This window comes from Myripristis murdjan, chromosome 18, assembly GCF_902150065.1.
Source record: "Myripristis murdjan chromosome 18, fMyrMur1.1, whole genome shotgun sequence".
Classification (NCBI taxonomy): domain Eukaryota; kingdom Metazoa; phylum Chordata; class Actinopteri; order Holocentriformes; family Holocentridae; genus Myripristis; species Myripristis murdjan.
The window spans coordinates 12736312-12751396 of NC_043997.1; the positions used below are offsets into that span (position 1 = coordinate 12736312).

The following is a 15085-nucleotide window of genomic DNA, read 5'->3' on the forward strand; positions in this document are numbered from 1 at the left end:
ATAGCTTTCGAAGGGTACACCCAAAACTGGAATAGATTACAGCGATATTTAACAAAAAAAAAAAACAGCTTAGAAGAGCTTGGTACATAGTGAGCTAAATTCCTCGTGTCAGAGGGCACTAGTTAAACACATGTCTCTAATAAAAAACCACAGCGTTCCACTATCATAATAACATATGGAAATGTTCACGGCTACCAGACTTGAGGTTTTTTCCCCCTGACTGCTGTGATTATCGAGTGGTTGACACGGGACACCCCTGTTTTTTGTTCTCTGTTGTAACCCCCGTTTGGCACCTGCTGGGTCTCACTGGCTGCCTGACTGTTAACTTGGTCAGTTAAAACGCATTTTACACTGAGTGGCAGAAGGGAGCACAAACGCACAGACTGGCGTAACAAAAAAACGGATAGAAGTCACCTGAAAGCCACAGGTTGGCTCAACACGAAGCCACTATGTGTCCCTGATGTGTTGACAGAATGGCAGACTATTGGTATCAGCCAATATCAGGTTTAAAAAGCAACAAAGCAAAAAAAAACCAAAAAAAAAACCACGATCTTAATTATTTTAAGCCAGGCCTGTCTGAAAAACTATTCTGTACCTACATCTGTATTACAACTGAAAATGCATACTGGTATTGGTGTTGGTATGTGTATTATCAGTTGTAGTATCAGTGGGAAGATACCGGATATTGCTATCAGCTTAACTGATGCCGTTCTATTCCCACTGTATCAATTTGTTGGGCAACTGTGTTAAATTTAACATCTAGACAGCAAGAATGTGTCCTAGTTCACATTTTTTTCCCTTGATTTCTTCTAATCTGCAAAAAATTACACGGTGTTGCATTTTTTTTCCCCAATTCTGATCTGGACCATATGGATGTGTGGTGGAAGAGACTTCGGTATTTAAACGCTCAAGTTGCAATATGAGATCACAGAAATCTTACGCCATTCGCCTGAGACAACTGTCATAATTTTGGCTAAGCCAGCGTCAGAATGTGGGAGAACAAGACAAAACAATGGAAAGAACGAATTGACTGGTACTTGGGGAAACGCCTCAATTCAGTAAAAAAAAAAAACAAAAAAACGAAGGCACACGCTGTATCTCAGACGTGTTCAAAACAAGCAGGAGAAGCGTCCGTACAAAAACAGATGTGACATCTGCACATTTTTACAGCACTGTCACTTCATATTTGTATCAGATATGGGTTTCATCCTGAGCATGCATCCAAAAGAAAAAAAAAATCAAGATATGAGCAACTATTTGGAAGTGACCATGAAGGTCTCTGTCTCAGGTGCACTGTTCCAGTAAACCGGGCTATGGGACGATGGGGCATGCACCATCTGCAGCATCCATTTAACTTTGATGTGTTCCTCTGGAAGATGAGCTCACCTATGACAGAAACTGTAAAGGAACAGTTGGCTTGGTTCCCAGAGCGGTCGGTAGCGATATAGGTGATGGTCTCCTTTCCGATGGGTAACAGCTGGGGGGGACTGTACACCGGCTTCACCTGCACCACCACCTGGAGAAGAGAGAGGGAGAGAGAGAGAGTGAGAGTGAGAGAGAGAGAGAGAGAGAGAGAGAGAGAGAGAGAGAGAGAGAGAGAGAGAGTGAGGGAATATAGGATGAATTGGCCAAAACTAGACTTAATGTGGTGCACTTTGTAAGAAAAAATGCATGTAAGGACCAAGGAAATATTTTTTCATTGATATAGATTGACCAAAAAATTGCGGTGGCGTATTGCATGGCGTATACTGCTGCCTGCTGTGCAGTTCACCTGAAATAAATGAAATACAGGAAATCTGAAGCAAAGACGAACAGATGAACAGATGGATTAGAGATGGCTGAGATGGCTACCTGGACATGAAAGGACCTGACTGTTGCTATCAGGTGGCGTCACGTTTGAACAGGACTAAAATTTCAATCATACAGGCCAGGTTGGTTCAGACTTTTGGCCTTGGGTTTCAAACATTATGTTGTTCTAACTTGTTTTACCTTTTAATAGATACTGGATGAATGTTGTTTTAGAGCTGTACCAAGCAATTTCTGACCATTATAAGGCGTTGAAAGTTCAAAGTTCAAACAGTCAGTCCTGCCTCCAGGTTCACACCAGACTACTTGAACAAAACTGAAAGTTAAGGTGAAAAACTGCATTTTTGGGAAAGAGCTGAGGGATATATTTCACTCTCAGGCCCTTATTGGGTTACTTGGATTATTTTGTCTCTGACCTCCAACTCGAAAATGTGGTGAAGCTGCAGACTTTCAGCGACAAGGTAAACAACTGCTTTGAATGAACTTCTGTCGCCACGGAGCTGATCGGAGTAACAGATGCGCTCACGCAATTGATCTGAAAAATGGATATGTTTATCTGCAGAATCTGCAGTTTCAGAGACACTGTGAAAGAAGTTGAAGCAGTGAGGTCGTGAAGTGGAGGGCAGGGGATTTTATCCTGGTCAATACAGAAACTTAGAAAGCTAAAACGAGGAAATAACAACAAGGTGTCTGTAAATTATAAGTTGGAAAGAGCACCTATAGTGAAGACTCTCACATTGCAAAAGGTCAGTTTAGTGTAAAAAAAAAAACAAAAAAAAAAACAATCATGTAATATTTCTTTATGTAGCTTTAAGGATTGGATATTTGTTGTTTTAAGGCATGGATTTCTAAAAGAATTTGTTAAAGTGGTACTTAAACTTAATTTTGGAATGCATTTTGGAATGGATTCGACTGATATAGCTCAACAGTGAAAGTAGATTTTCCATCCATCCTTTTTAATGTGAGGGTGGTGGGCACTACATAGACTACAAGCTAAAGAGACATTTCTGCAAAATAACTGTTTAACGGTTTAACTGAGGCTCTGACGGGTGGTTGTTGTGTTCAGGTCAGGTTCAGACAGAATCTTCGTGGGGTTCGGTGGAGTTCAGTTTCAACATTTTGTTCTGATTAGGAGTGTTCAATCATTTTCAAAGAGAGTATCAGGCCTGATTAAAGCTCTATAGCTCTATTCTATTCTATTCTTCTAAGATTATGAGTTTTTCCGGCAGGATGAATGAATGGGCAAATGTCTCTCTGTCTGCTCAGATCCATGAGTCACTCTGGCCAGAGTAAGTGTGAATCAAACAGTTATAGTCAGTCTTATAAAGTATCACCTCCTCTCTAGAGTTGTCTGTGGCAGCCGGGGCGTTCCAGCTGATGTTGGCAGTGCCGCGCCTCTCATCCGTCTCTGCAACGACGTCCTGTGGGCACTGGATCCATGGCGGCTCAGAGTCTATAGAAAACAGGGCAAATACGAGAATAAAATGACCAATTGTAGACAGACGAGAGAATCAGAGCAGGGATTCCATAGTGAAAATGCCTTATTTGAATCCACTGGGTTAAAGTACCGGTGATTTTGAATGTTTGGTCCTTTTACTACAATTTATCTACATTTTACATTGCAACAAAACATTCTGAAAATCATGCGGAGGTGCTGAAGATTTCACAACACAATCAAAAACCCTAAATGTTCGGTGAATTTTTGGTTGAAACACCCAGTTTATACTGTTCTGCTTCTACAGCTGACAAAGTCATGGCCATTCATAAACCACAGAACTGATAATTGGCTGTGTAAAGCAAATACTTCCCCAGGGACTATTTTCCCTGGCAGAGGGACCGTTTCACTCCTCCCAATTTCATGTCATCAAAACACAACAGTGCTGCTGCTTTTAGGAAAACTGATGTGGTCGAATTTATTACGGTGATGGAATAGCGGAGTGAAGAAACTTTGAAGTCTCTCAAAGTTCATTTTCATATCATAGTGGAATGAATGGAAACCAATGGCTGGAAAGAAGTTAGGAAAAATGATACTGAGTTACGATATCAGAGATCTGAAACACGACTGCTTGCTTTGGGAAAAGATTAGAGTAGATGTGGAGCTACACATGTAAAGTCACCGGTGCGGTATTTTAAATTTCAATTCATACAAGTTTAAAATATTGTTCAACACTCACACCATGCTATCCTGCACTGATACTGACCTCAGCCTGCTCCTTGTTATCACTGAGGGAGTGGATGTGATATCATCTGACCCTTGACCCTTTTAATCACAGCATGTCACAGACTCATGATTGGTCATTATTGAATCAAAGAGAGAGTGCACCACTGACGTTGTTTCCAAAAAAGCCAATTCCACTGAGGCGACATCCATATGTGGTCCCTTGACTTGTTCTAACTGGCCCTTATCTCTCTCCGTCCATTATCTTAATGGTAAAGAGCACAGGTTAAAGGAGATAGAGTAGAAATGACGTGTGAGATGTGCTTTATGTCACTGTCAAAACAATCAGGGTCAGGCAAACTCTTTGTCTTAGATCAATTAAATTTTACAGTCCTGATAGAGCATCATTATTGAATCAAAGGGAGTATATGTGAACAAAAATTACATGAGCCAATACAGTTGGGTTCAGATCAGTTCAAGCCTGCAGTGTATGAGAAAGCCTCCAAGATTTTGAGTCTCCTATCAATCGACAGGGGTCATGTCTGTTGTGTGAGAGAGTCTTTCCCATCTGGGCCCGATGACCCATCCACTGAAACATCCATCTCTACTAAACACTAACACACTTGGTTCTAATTGGCTCCTTTCACTTTTATAACAAGGGAGGAATACTTTGCTGTTGGTGTCATCATCATGAAAAGAAACATGAGTGGAGGAAGCCAGGGGCGTGCAATGACCACTCTCGAGTTTATGTGATTTTCTTTATCTTGTCCTTATGTGCCACCCATGATGCAGCCCTCCCTTGTCTATTTAATTGTCTCTCTAAGGCCTGCTTGTCTGTTCAGTGTCTTCTTTCAGTCCATCTGTGCCTGACACGATCAAACAACTTCCTCTTCTTTCGGCCACCCATTAAAAAGCACCTATAGATGACTCATCCTCCCTTCTCATCTCCCTGTTCGTCCCCTCTATCCGTTCATTTTAATCTCCCCCTCTCCATAATGACAACAGTGCCCTCATTAGCCTACCTTCTCACTGAGGAAGTGAGGGGATTGAGGACATTAAATGCGAGGCAGGCAAGCAGGCAGAGCCGATCTGCACCACCTGTCTCGATCACCTGCCAGGCATCTGGAGGGCTGCAGCCCATTACAGCCTTCCCCAGAGCCCAGACGCAGTGGATGGGAGACAGTTCGGACATGGTATGGTTTGAGTTAGTGACCCAAGGCAAGGCCTGCTTCAGAAACGAGGTTAGAACCATTACCACCATTCACAAAGAAGGGGAAAAAGGCAGGGATGGAGACTAACAAATGGAAAATTTCTCCCTCCAAGTTTCCAGGAATTTTCTCTCCATTTGTCTCCCCCTTCTCTTTCTGTGTGTCTCTTGTGCCTTTCTTTCTGTTTTAATATCTATCTTTCTGTCTCTGACATAAACCTACATGTTACAAGTCATTTATTGTAGCATGGACCATGGACTTTGCTCCCATGACAGCCATTCTGAACTTGTATCACATATCCAGCTTGGCTATATCCTAATGTTTTGTGCCAAGGTGCGCATTATACAAAGGTTGGAAATTAGTCAAACACGTATAATTTCACAGATTCCCCATATTTTAAAACTTATAAAAAGCAAAAGGATTTTAAGAGTTGGAAGCAATGGAGGCACATTACAAACTAATAGAGCACACTGCCAGAATCTAGACTGTTAGCTGGTAGCTAACTAGCTAAAAAAAAAAAACTAGATAACGTCTCTGCTAAATTTTAACTCGTTGTTTCCAAGATTATTAATTTGACTTAACTGTAAGGTCGAACTGAAGTATTCACCAGGGGAACTTAGATTATTTATTCCCAGGGCCCATTGATCTCAGGTTTCCCTTGACGTTAACATTTTTCATAGCTACACCAATTCAAACAACGTTCCAGTTATTATTTACCGAACATAAATTGCTATATTGTTAATATACTAGAGGAAGGGACTTCCTTGTTCATTTGCTGAGGGAACAGAGGATTGAGGGAACATGGGGCCCTGAGAACAAAGGGTGAACCCTGTATCATCCCGATGTCCAGAATAATTTTGGAAATTAAACTTATAATTTTAGAGATTTCACTGACTGTTATTCACACACACAACATGCATTACCTGTGCAGGTGGTTTTATAGACATTGGTGCTCCAGTGCCCTGAAGTCAGACACATCGCCTTCCTGTCTCCCTGGAGACTGTATCCTTGACGACACGAGAGCAGGCAAACAGTGCCTGCAGACATGTCCCTTTTCCCACAGGCAGGGGGCGACAGCAGGATGTTTTTCTGGGTCACGATGGGGGGACAGTGCACCTCTGATGAGAGAGAGAGAGACAGAAAGCTGAATTTGAAAACAGCTGATGATATGAATGGCTGTAAAAAAGCTGCCAGTATCCTATGATTCTCCTTTTTCACGGTTCATTACTAAAAGTAGCTAAACAGAAATCGAGTTTCCATTTCATGCTCTTGTGCTGAATCGGTATTTGTAACCCATTTATATGGTCAGGCTACCTGGAAAAATCATTGACTGTTACAAGAAACAGATCTACATTAAAAAAAAAAATGGAAGCACATCAGTATGTTTCCTCTGTTTTTACCCCTAAAAGTGATTTTATCTTATTTTGAGTGGATTCCACTGTACACACTGACAACAGAGTTTTCAAAAGCCATATATCACAAACTGGTCGACAAGAACAAGAATGTGGTCAGATATTAACCTAAGAAGGGCTTGATGACAGGACCTGCACAGAAGAGGCTTTTTATGCATTATTTTGAACACAAACCGCTGCGGCTTTGACTTGATGATAGATGGATCATTCTCTTTCACTCCCTCTTGTCTCTCTTGTTTCGTTGGCTTGCGCCATTAAGAGCTATAAAGGGAAAAGTCACTGAGTGGCAGCAGGGATGTCTACAAGAATCAACATGGGAGATTTCAATCAGATGAAAAAATATCTCTGCATCCTCTGGTCTCGGGGCGGGCCAAGGCGATCCCGTTTCACCACAGTGCAAACAAACACTAAAACAAACCGCGCGGCAGTGACGGCAGCCCACAGAGCCCTCTGCTAAAGAGGCAATGACAGTCTGCAGGGAAACATTGAGACATTCAAACAAACAAACTGTAACTCAATCAGCGCTGGAGCAGGAGATGCTAGTCACCGATAAACAGGGGAGAGCTTCCGGTAGCAGAGGGTTTACGGTGTTTTAAATAGAGGAGCGAGCTGGTTGGCTAGGAGTGAGTCAGTGCAGGCCAGGGCACTGAGGCCGGAGGTTTGCGGTGAAAACACTCTCACACTGTTCCTTTTTTGTGTGCTGGTGAGCCTGACCTGTGGCACTCTCTGTGGCGGGCATGAGTGTGTGCAACTATTTTAACTTAACTATCAGTTTGGAAGTGTGTGGGTAATTTGTGTGTGTGTATATATCTTTGTGTGTGTGTGTGTGTGTGCTGCCCCTGTGTGTATGTGGTGACTATCTTTGTTATGAGAAAGCAGATATGTCTTTCTCTGGGTGATGTACTGTGGCTCTGAGCAAATCCATACCACATGTTTAACCACTGTGTGTGTATATGTGTGTGCCTATGTATCTCTGCGTGTAAAATCACATTTTCACATATATATATAAAAAAATGTGTATTCCTTAAGTAATGCATTTGATATATTATCCTCAGTCTTTCAGCCAGACAGGATTCACCAAGCAGACACTAAACAGAGATCTTACATTTAGACAAGAAAGTAGCGCCAGTGGCTATGTGTGTATGCGCATGTGTATGTGTGTGTGTGTGTGTGTGTGTGTGTGTGTGTGTGTGTGGTGGCTAGGAGATTTATCATAGAAAAAAAACAGAAGAGGCACAGAAAAATTGTTAAATAGATAGATCCAATTTAACTCCACAGAAGACAAAACCACAAGACACTGGATGAAGACATGACAGACGAAGAGAAAAGAACTGGGGGTTGTGAGATACATGAATTTTGGATGGATTACACTTGAAGTGAGCCGGGACTAATGTCTGCTAACAGATGTCTAAAATGATATTTGCCAAAACTCCAAAGTGTATGTTTCTCAAAGCCCTGGGATAAAAGGGAGTTTCATTCTAAAATTGGATTTGCGTCATTTGAAAAATGACACATCATAAGACAAAACTGAACAAACTCTGTCCTTAAAAAAATGGAGCCGATAACTTACTGTGTCTTTGGTTAACAAAAACAATAGCACACAGTGGATCCTCTGTATTTCAGAGTTAATAACAAGCTTAAAGCTGTTCCATGTTTCATTTTAACATCAATAAATCATTACTTTATCAGTTTCATTAATATCATAATTGCAGTGTATTGCATTTAAATGCACTACATCTTCCTTTGTGCGTCACTGGGTCGCATTTCACTGGAAATGTGCCGAATTGCTTTACTGCACAAAGGGAGGTTGCCTCACGGTACAAAACAGGATGAAAGCTGATGTTCTTCCAGTGCAAACACAAGCTTTCAGGGTCTGTTCCAGAGGAAAAATCACTTCTAAGATGTTTATCCTTTTCAGAGAAATGAAGCAGAGCAAACACATGCAGTGCAGATTTGGAAAATATGGCCAAAAAACCATACTGTAATTACTTTGAAAGATATTGCAACTGCAATATTACTCATGATTTTAGAGGGAATGCTAAAGTTGCATCGTCATTTTCATTTTCACTGGAAGAAATACTGAAATGGTAATGTGGTTTTAGCTGGGGTCTATACCACACAAACATGTTTTCTTATATGTGGAGAAAATGATTTATAGTTCACAACATCTCTGAAGCACCACAATACTTTGCTGATTTTGTCACATTTTTTTCTGTTATCAAAAAAAGCAAAATGCAGCCCCTGAAATTTAGCTATTGGTCTAAGAGATTTAGGTAATATTATGATTAATTTTTCAACCCTAAATTAAACCACAGAGTCCTAATTAATCTCACTATATACTCATGTTTAAACCTGCTACACAGGACAGTTTGGAGGTAACCATTACATCCATATTCTGGTATTCTGGAAGGTAAGACATGAGGAGCGGTGGTTTGTCATGAAGGCTTACCCACACACCGAGGTTGGGATCCACTCCACTGGGAGTTGGCCTGGCAGACGAGTTTGGAGTCTCCCTCCAGCCTGTAGCCCCGCTCACAGCCCACCTCACACTCTGCCCTGTAGGAGGCGCCACCATTGCTACACCTCAGAAAGCCGTGCCGGGGCCGGCCGAGGGGTGGACAGGAGCGCACTGGGGGGTCAGAAAATTAGAAACACATTGAAACACATGGTAATGAAGACAGAAAAAGACAATAATGGATTAAAAACCAGTAAAAACAGAGCAATGTTTTGCTAAATTCAATCCTGTACTCTTAAGATTTATTTAACTGGGTTTTATTTATTTTTGCTTAGTCTTCTATACGCACTTTGTAACCTTTTTGGCAAGTGCGCCACAAAAAATTATTATGATTATTACATGCTGCAACAAGAAAGTAAATCAAGACAGAAGACAAAGAAAAAGAACGGTTAAGAGTTAAGACCGAGAAAAAGAGAAACACAACTATAAAACCAGGATACTTAGTAGAACACAATTTTCCGCCGAGCTTTAAGTTACGTCCGTGTTCGGGTTTAGTCACATGCCCTTTTGGTAAAGTTGTTGTCATGCAGCATGTCCCCGTTTGGCCAATCAGTTGGGAAAGTTGGTCAGTTGACCCAAGATCACCCTTCTCTCTGGTTTCATGATGTTATCTGGTTGCATTTGGAAACTACGGCCCTGTTTGCGGTAAGACCCACCCACCACCATGCCCCCCTTGAGGCTGATGAGGCCAAAAAGTTATTCTCTTCCTCGCTGTCCCACGACCAACCAAACAGATGGATAGAGGTAAAAACACTGTCGACTGCTTGGCGTTTCACCTACTTGGCGGACGTAATATGGAACGGAAATCAAACTCCAGTCAAGACAGACATATGTTGCCACAGATTAACATGAATACAATTTTGGATCTAGACTAAGACTTGCGTGAGTGTTTTAACAATAGATGGACGTAGACGGGAAGCCCCTTTGTCTTAAAAATGAAAAAGAAGAGGAAAAGTTGAATCAGACGGGGTTTGGAAGTGATAGAATCGGAGACCAACTGATCCAAAAGCAACAAACCTGGGGGGGAAAGTATTTGCAAATACCTTTTATGGTTTGTTTTCGCTAACGTACGGACCAGACAAGTGGGATCCGCTACAAAGAAAAAATGCAACGTGTGCCAGAAAGTTCAAACAATCGCAGAAACTGTTTCAAACACCTAATACGCGGTCTGTGATTAATAACACAACCTGAAGCAATCTGACTTATCCTGATGCAGCAAATCCCAGCTATGCGGTACTTCCAACATGAGAATTGTTTGCAAATGCTATTTATCCCAGATCTGGTGAGTATCTGATAAAAACAGGTACACAAGTCACCAGCGGAGGAGAAGGGAATAAATCAAAAGCAGGAATGTAGTACAATATATCATCTTTAACTATAACTTGGGACCTATCATTTACCCCAAAGCATGAAACTCCCCTTGAAAAAAACCCTGATCCTTGTGTGAGTCTGTTCCGAGTTACGCTGAGGTCTAGAGGAGAGTATGCAGTGTGTTATTTCTCATCACCACCCATAGACAGACAGGCGGTTCAGAAGGGACCCCCCTCCCTTAGGGCTTAACTAGCTGGGAGGTCCTACAGTATGTGGCACAGTGTACTTTTACTGTAACACTTACAGTATATACAAGCAGCCGTCTATACACAAATACACACACGTAAGCAAAAACACACACAGAAAATATGCACTCCTGGCCACATACTGTAAATCTTCTACACACCCTGAAATATTCACTGTCTCAGTATTTCTGTGAGTCATGCTGTTGCTGGCGTTTACTTCTTCTCTTTAAAATTGGCCCTTTCTTCAGTCGTATCTTGGCTTCTGTCACTTTCTCTCTCTCTTTTTTTTCTTTCTTGAGTACAGGCTTTTTTTTGTATTTTGAGCACACTGTGGCGGCTTCCTGGTGTCTTTTAGGCAAGATGTTTCATTACCGGACATCAAAAGTCCAAGTCTTTCAACTCTTTCTTGACCTCCCTCACCCTTTCTTTCATCCCTCCAACCTATCAACCTTCCTTCCTTCCATCCTTCATTCTTGTCAGTCTCTCTTCCTTTGTGTCTCTAAACATCTGGCCTGGCAGAAAGTAGTAGTCTCCCGATAAATGTTGATCCCTAATTCAGTCTAAACACACATGATCTCAATACAAAGTGAGGCGCTCTCTCACACACACTCGTTCTGGCTTTTACAAGACTGTTAGCTCCTTGGTGAAACAACGGAGCACGTATCCCCTCATCCTGATAGGTCCATTTAGTGCTACATAAACGTTTATGGAGGTTCAGAAACATCAGACGGGAGGCGGTGGGCGCGCAGTGCTTTGATGAAGGTCCCGTAGTTTAATGAGGAATTACACAAGGCATGTGGTGGGGTGGAACCTGCTGAGATCAATCAAATATGCATGTGTGTTTGTGTGTGTATGAATATAATCACTCAGTGATATCAAGGCTGTTGCACTGTAAAACAGAAATGCAAGCTACTGCCAGATCTGTGACACTGAAATGTGACAGTCAGATGCTGACATGTCAGCCACATTCATGAGCACATTTTGAAGATATATATCACAGTGGAGTTATGACAGAGAATTCAATTACACTGCAGTTACAGTGCGAGAATCATGATCACCAGAAGTGAAGTCATTTCTTATAGAGATGAATGATAAAAGAAGCTTGATGAACAAACATGTCAAATGAGAAAAGTTAACCAACTAAACTTTTCTTGGTTGTTAGCATCAACAGCCAGATTCACACACTTCCTTGTTTCCCTGTCAAAGTGATTTAGCAGTAAACTACTGTCGCTGAAACGGTCATTAAAATTTCATCTGATCTGATGCAATCCAATCTGAATCCATCTGATCATATCAGATCAGATCTTATCTAAACTGATGTGATACAACCTGACTTGATCTGAGCTGACCTAATCTGACCTTATCAGATCTGATGTGGTTTGATCTGATCAGGGCTGTTGCGGTGAAGGAATTTCCCCTGCGGTGATCTAGGGTTGCTCAACAGTGCAGTATGCAGTCGTATATGTGTTTTTATATGCAAATGAATTAATTTATCATGACTTTTGCTCTATATGAATTGTGAAGTTATTATTAGGTTAGCTATGCAACCATTTTGGTCACAGTCTGTTTGCTCTGCCTCCACACAAACCTGCAAGAAGGCACCGCATTCAACGTGAATGTGTGTGTCTCTCTCTCTTTCTTTCTCCCCCTCTTTCTTTCTCCCTCACACTCCCTCTCTCACTCTCTCTAGCACTCTCTCTCTCTGTCACTCACTCAGTCCAAACAGACCCACCACACACACACACAGCAGACCCCCCAGAAAAACCCTGAAGAACCTGTGGTTGACTTTTAATAGTGTGGTATTGCAATATTGCGGTTATTGCAACCTCCCTAGGTCTGATTTAATCTTATCTGATCTAGCTTGATCTGATCTGATGTCACCTCATGTGATCTGAATTAACTCCTTTAATTTCAGCTCATTTTATAAAAGATCAGGGGAGCATCATGTGAAGAGAGAAAAAAAGAAAACTGAAGAGAGAAAAGGCAAAAAAGTACAAAATCATGACAAAAAAACTATAATCCATGATTTGGTTGGGAATATGAAAGTGGGTGTACCCTATTAGTGTGTTTCTTCCATTTAACTCCATGTGTATCCAACCACCATGCATCAGGCCTACTTCCTCCTCACCTCTGCAGCTGGCTGGTGTGCCTGACCAGGTGCCATCAGCCTGGCAGAGCCTGATGCCGGTTCCCTGGAGGTCAAACCCTGCCTGACATCTCACCCCACAAGCTGCATCGTACCGGTTGTTACACACATTTTGGATGAAGAAGCCGTTTTCTGGAGGAGACAGCTCTTGACAGTAAACAACTGCACGGAGGAAAGAAGAGAGTAGAGGAGAGGAGAGATGTATTCAGAAGCAAATCTCCAAAATGTATGAAATAACACAAACAAAGAGACAAAGACAGTACAGAGACACAAATATGATGCACACAAACACGTGCCCACACACACACATAAACACTTGAGGGTTGCTGGTGGTGCGGGCAGATTGGAAAGTGAATGCTTCTGACACAGAGGAAAAGAGCGTGAAAGCAGAAAATTACAGGTTGTCAAACATCACCTCTCCAATCTGCACCAAGGGGATGAGAGAGGGAAAAAAAGTCCGGGTGTTATGTCGAAGATGATTGAGAGTCGTTCTGAAGAAATGGTCGACTCAGAATGAGGTAACCACTAGGTCATCAGGAACGGGAGGGAGAGTCAGATTACTGGAACCAGACTCCTGTTACAAGACGTTCTTACAGTAACTTCACACTTCTGGGGATCAGTGTGTGGATGCATAAAGAATGTTTTTCTTTCAGCTGATTCACCTCCATACATCACTGAGCTTTCACCAGTTATCCTCTGATGATCTCTAAGGGGGGAAATATGTCTTTTGTGGGCAGCACTTCTGGAACTGGCAGAGTTACTGTGCCTTGACTCTTGGCCACATGGGATCAATGCTGAGATCTTCTGGTAACAGGACAGTCTTTCTACAGAAAAGCCCATCTAGGATCACAGGCAGCTCGAGCTTTGAGGATAGATACTTACAGATATTCCTCTTGTGACCTGTAGATTATAAGACAATGTGTGCAACAGCGACAAATTCTCTACTCACCAAAACTTTGTTAGACATTCACAAATGGCTAGAACTGTCCACACAAACGGTGATTCAAAATGACTTTACATATGCACTGTATGTACATATTGGAACAACCATCAGCGAGAGCTGCCAGCTGTCAAAGAGGCAAAGTGAAAAATCGCTGTCATGCAGCCCATACTGGGATTATTTTCTCAGGAATTTAATGTGGCATGAAATTAACGCATCAAACCAAAGTAAGTGAATGTGACAACATGTTACACTGAAACTAGTGATTCTTTTTAACTGACTGGCTGTCTCTGCCAATAACAAATGTAGCTGTTTCAGACGCAGCAAAAGGTGTAGCTTGTAGAAAAACATGACATTGGATTTTCTGTTAATATCTGATATGCCCATATTTTCCAACTTTTTGACCAATTGCCAATGCTGATATAACTATATGCACCTTTTTTCCACCTAATTGCAGAAAAAATGAAGTCTCTCCTGTAGTGGATTTAACATATTATTAAGCCTGCTCTTATTGTGATGGCCCACTGGCAGATGCAGACATAAAATACTATACTTTTCGAAATGTACATGTACACTTGGCAAAAATAATAAAACTACTTAAACTAAGACTATGTAAAACATGCCATATTTATTTATTTTTTTTTATAACAATTTCTTTCAAATAAAACTGTAAGAATCATCCTACTTTAACAGATTTGGATGCTGCTCTTCCTGAGATAATCCTGACAACAGCCACAACCGGGGCAGATTTAACCTATTTCACATATCAACATGTCATATCGGCAGAAATTTTCATTTTAGGTTGATATCGATATTTCATTTTAAAGCCATCAGCATTGATACTGAAGATGTGCTGATATTATTATGCATCCCTAGTAGCTTGCTTAGTGATGAAAAGTTGTTATCTTCAAAAAGTCAGTTTTAAAAACATCTCAAAGTGGTAATCCACAGCATTTTTTTAAAAAAAAAAATGTGTAGACATCTGTGGTGCCAAGAGTCTATTGCTGTGGTGTTTAGAGATCACAATCAATTAAACAGTGTTGCTGGAACTGTGACATGCTTGGGTTTTCTGTCAAGGGAGTTTGATTTTGTGTGTGTGGGCTCTTTTCTTTGTCTGTTCAGCTGTGATGACTATTGTTGCTTATGCTAACTAAGCATTAATATCTGTTAGCAGCTACCCACTTCTTCTTGTATTTATTCCAAACAAACCACTGTTGCTATTGTTAGTAATATAAAACACATCACTTCTGTGCATAAAAGGATTCGTCTTAGGTAATGCATCCAACATCAGGTGTTTTATGAGGGCAAATGTAATAAATAAAGAACTTTTATGCACTGGGTGCA

At 41.3% G+C, this 15085-nt stretch overlaps 1 protein-coding gene across 1 annotated transcript in view; it reads right to left on the bottom strand.

Moving 5' to 3' along the window:
* The window catches only part of svep1 (sushi, von Willebrand factor type A, EGF and pentraxin domain containing 1), a 113277-nt gene that overhangs the window by 41905 nt on the left and 56287 nt on the right, over positions 1-15085 (bottom strand). The window contains exons 5-9 of the mRNA XM_030076624.1: positions 12784-12963; positions 9034-9213; positions 6096-6290; positions 3141-3259; positions 1387-1516 (exon numbers count right to left, since the gene is read on the bottom strand). Coding sequence (XP_029932484.1) covers positions 1387-1516; positions 3141-3259; positions 6096-6290; positions 9034-9213; positions 12784-12963 — 804 coding nt within the window. The remainder of the gene's footprint in view (positions 1-1386; positions 1517-3140; positions 3260-6095; positions 6291-9033; positions 9214-12783; positions 12964-15085) is intronic.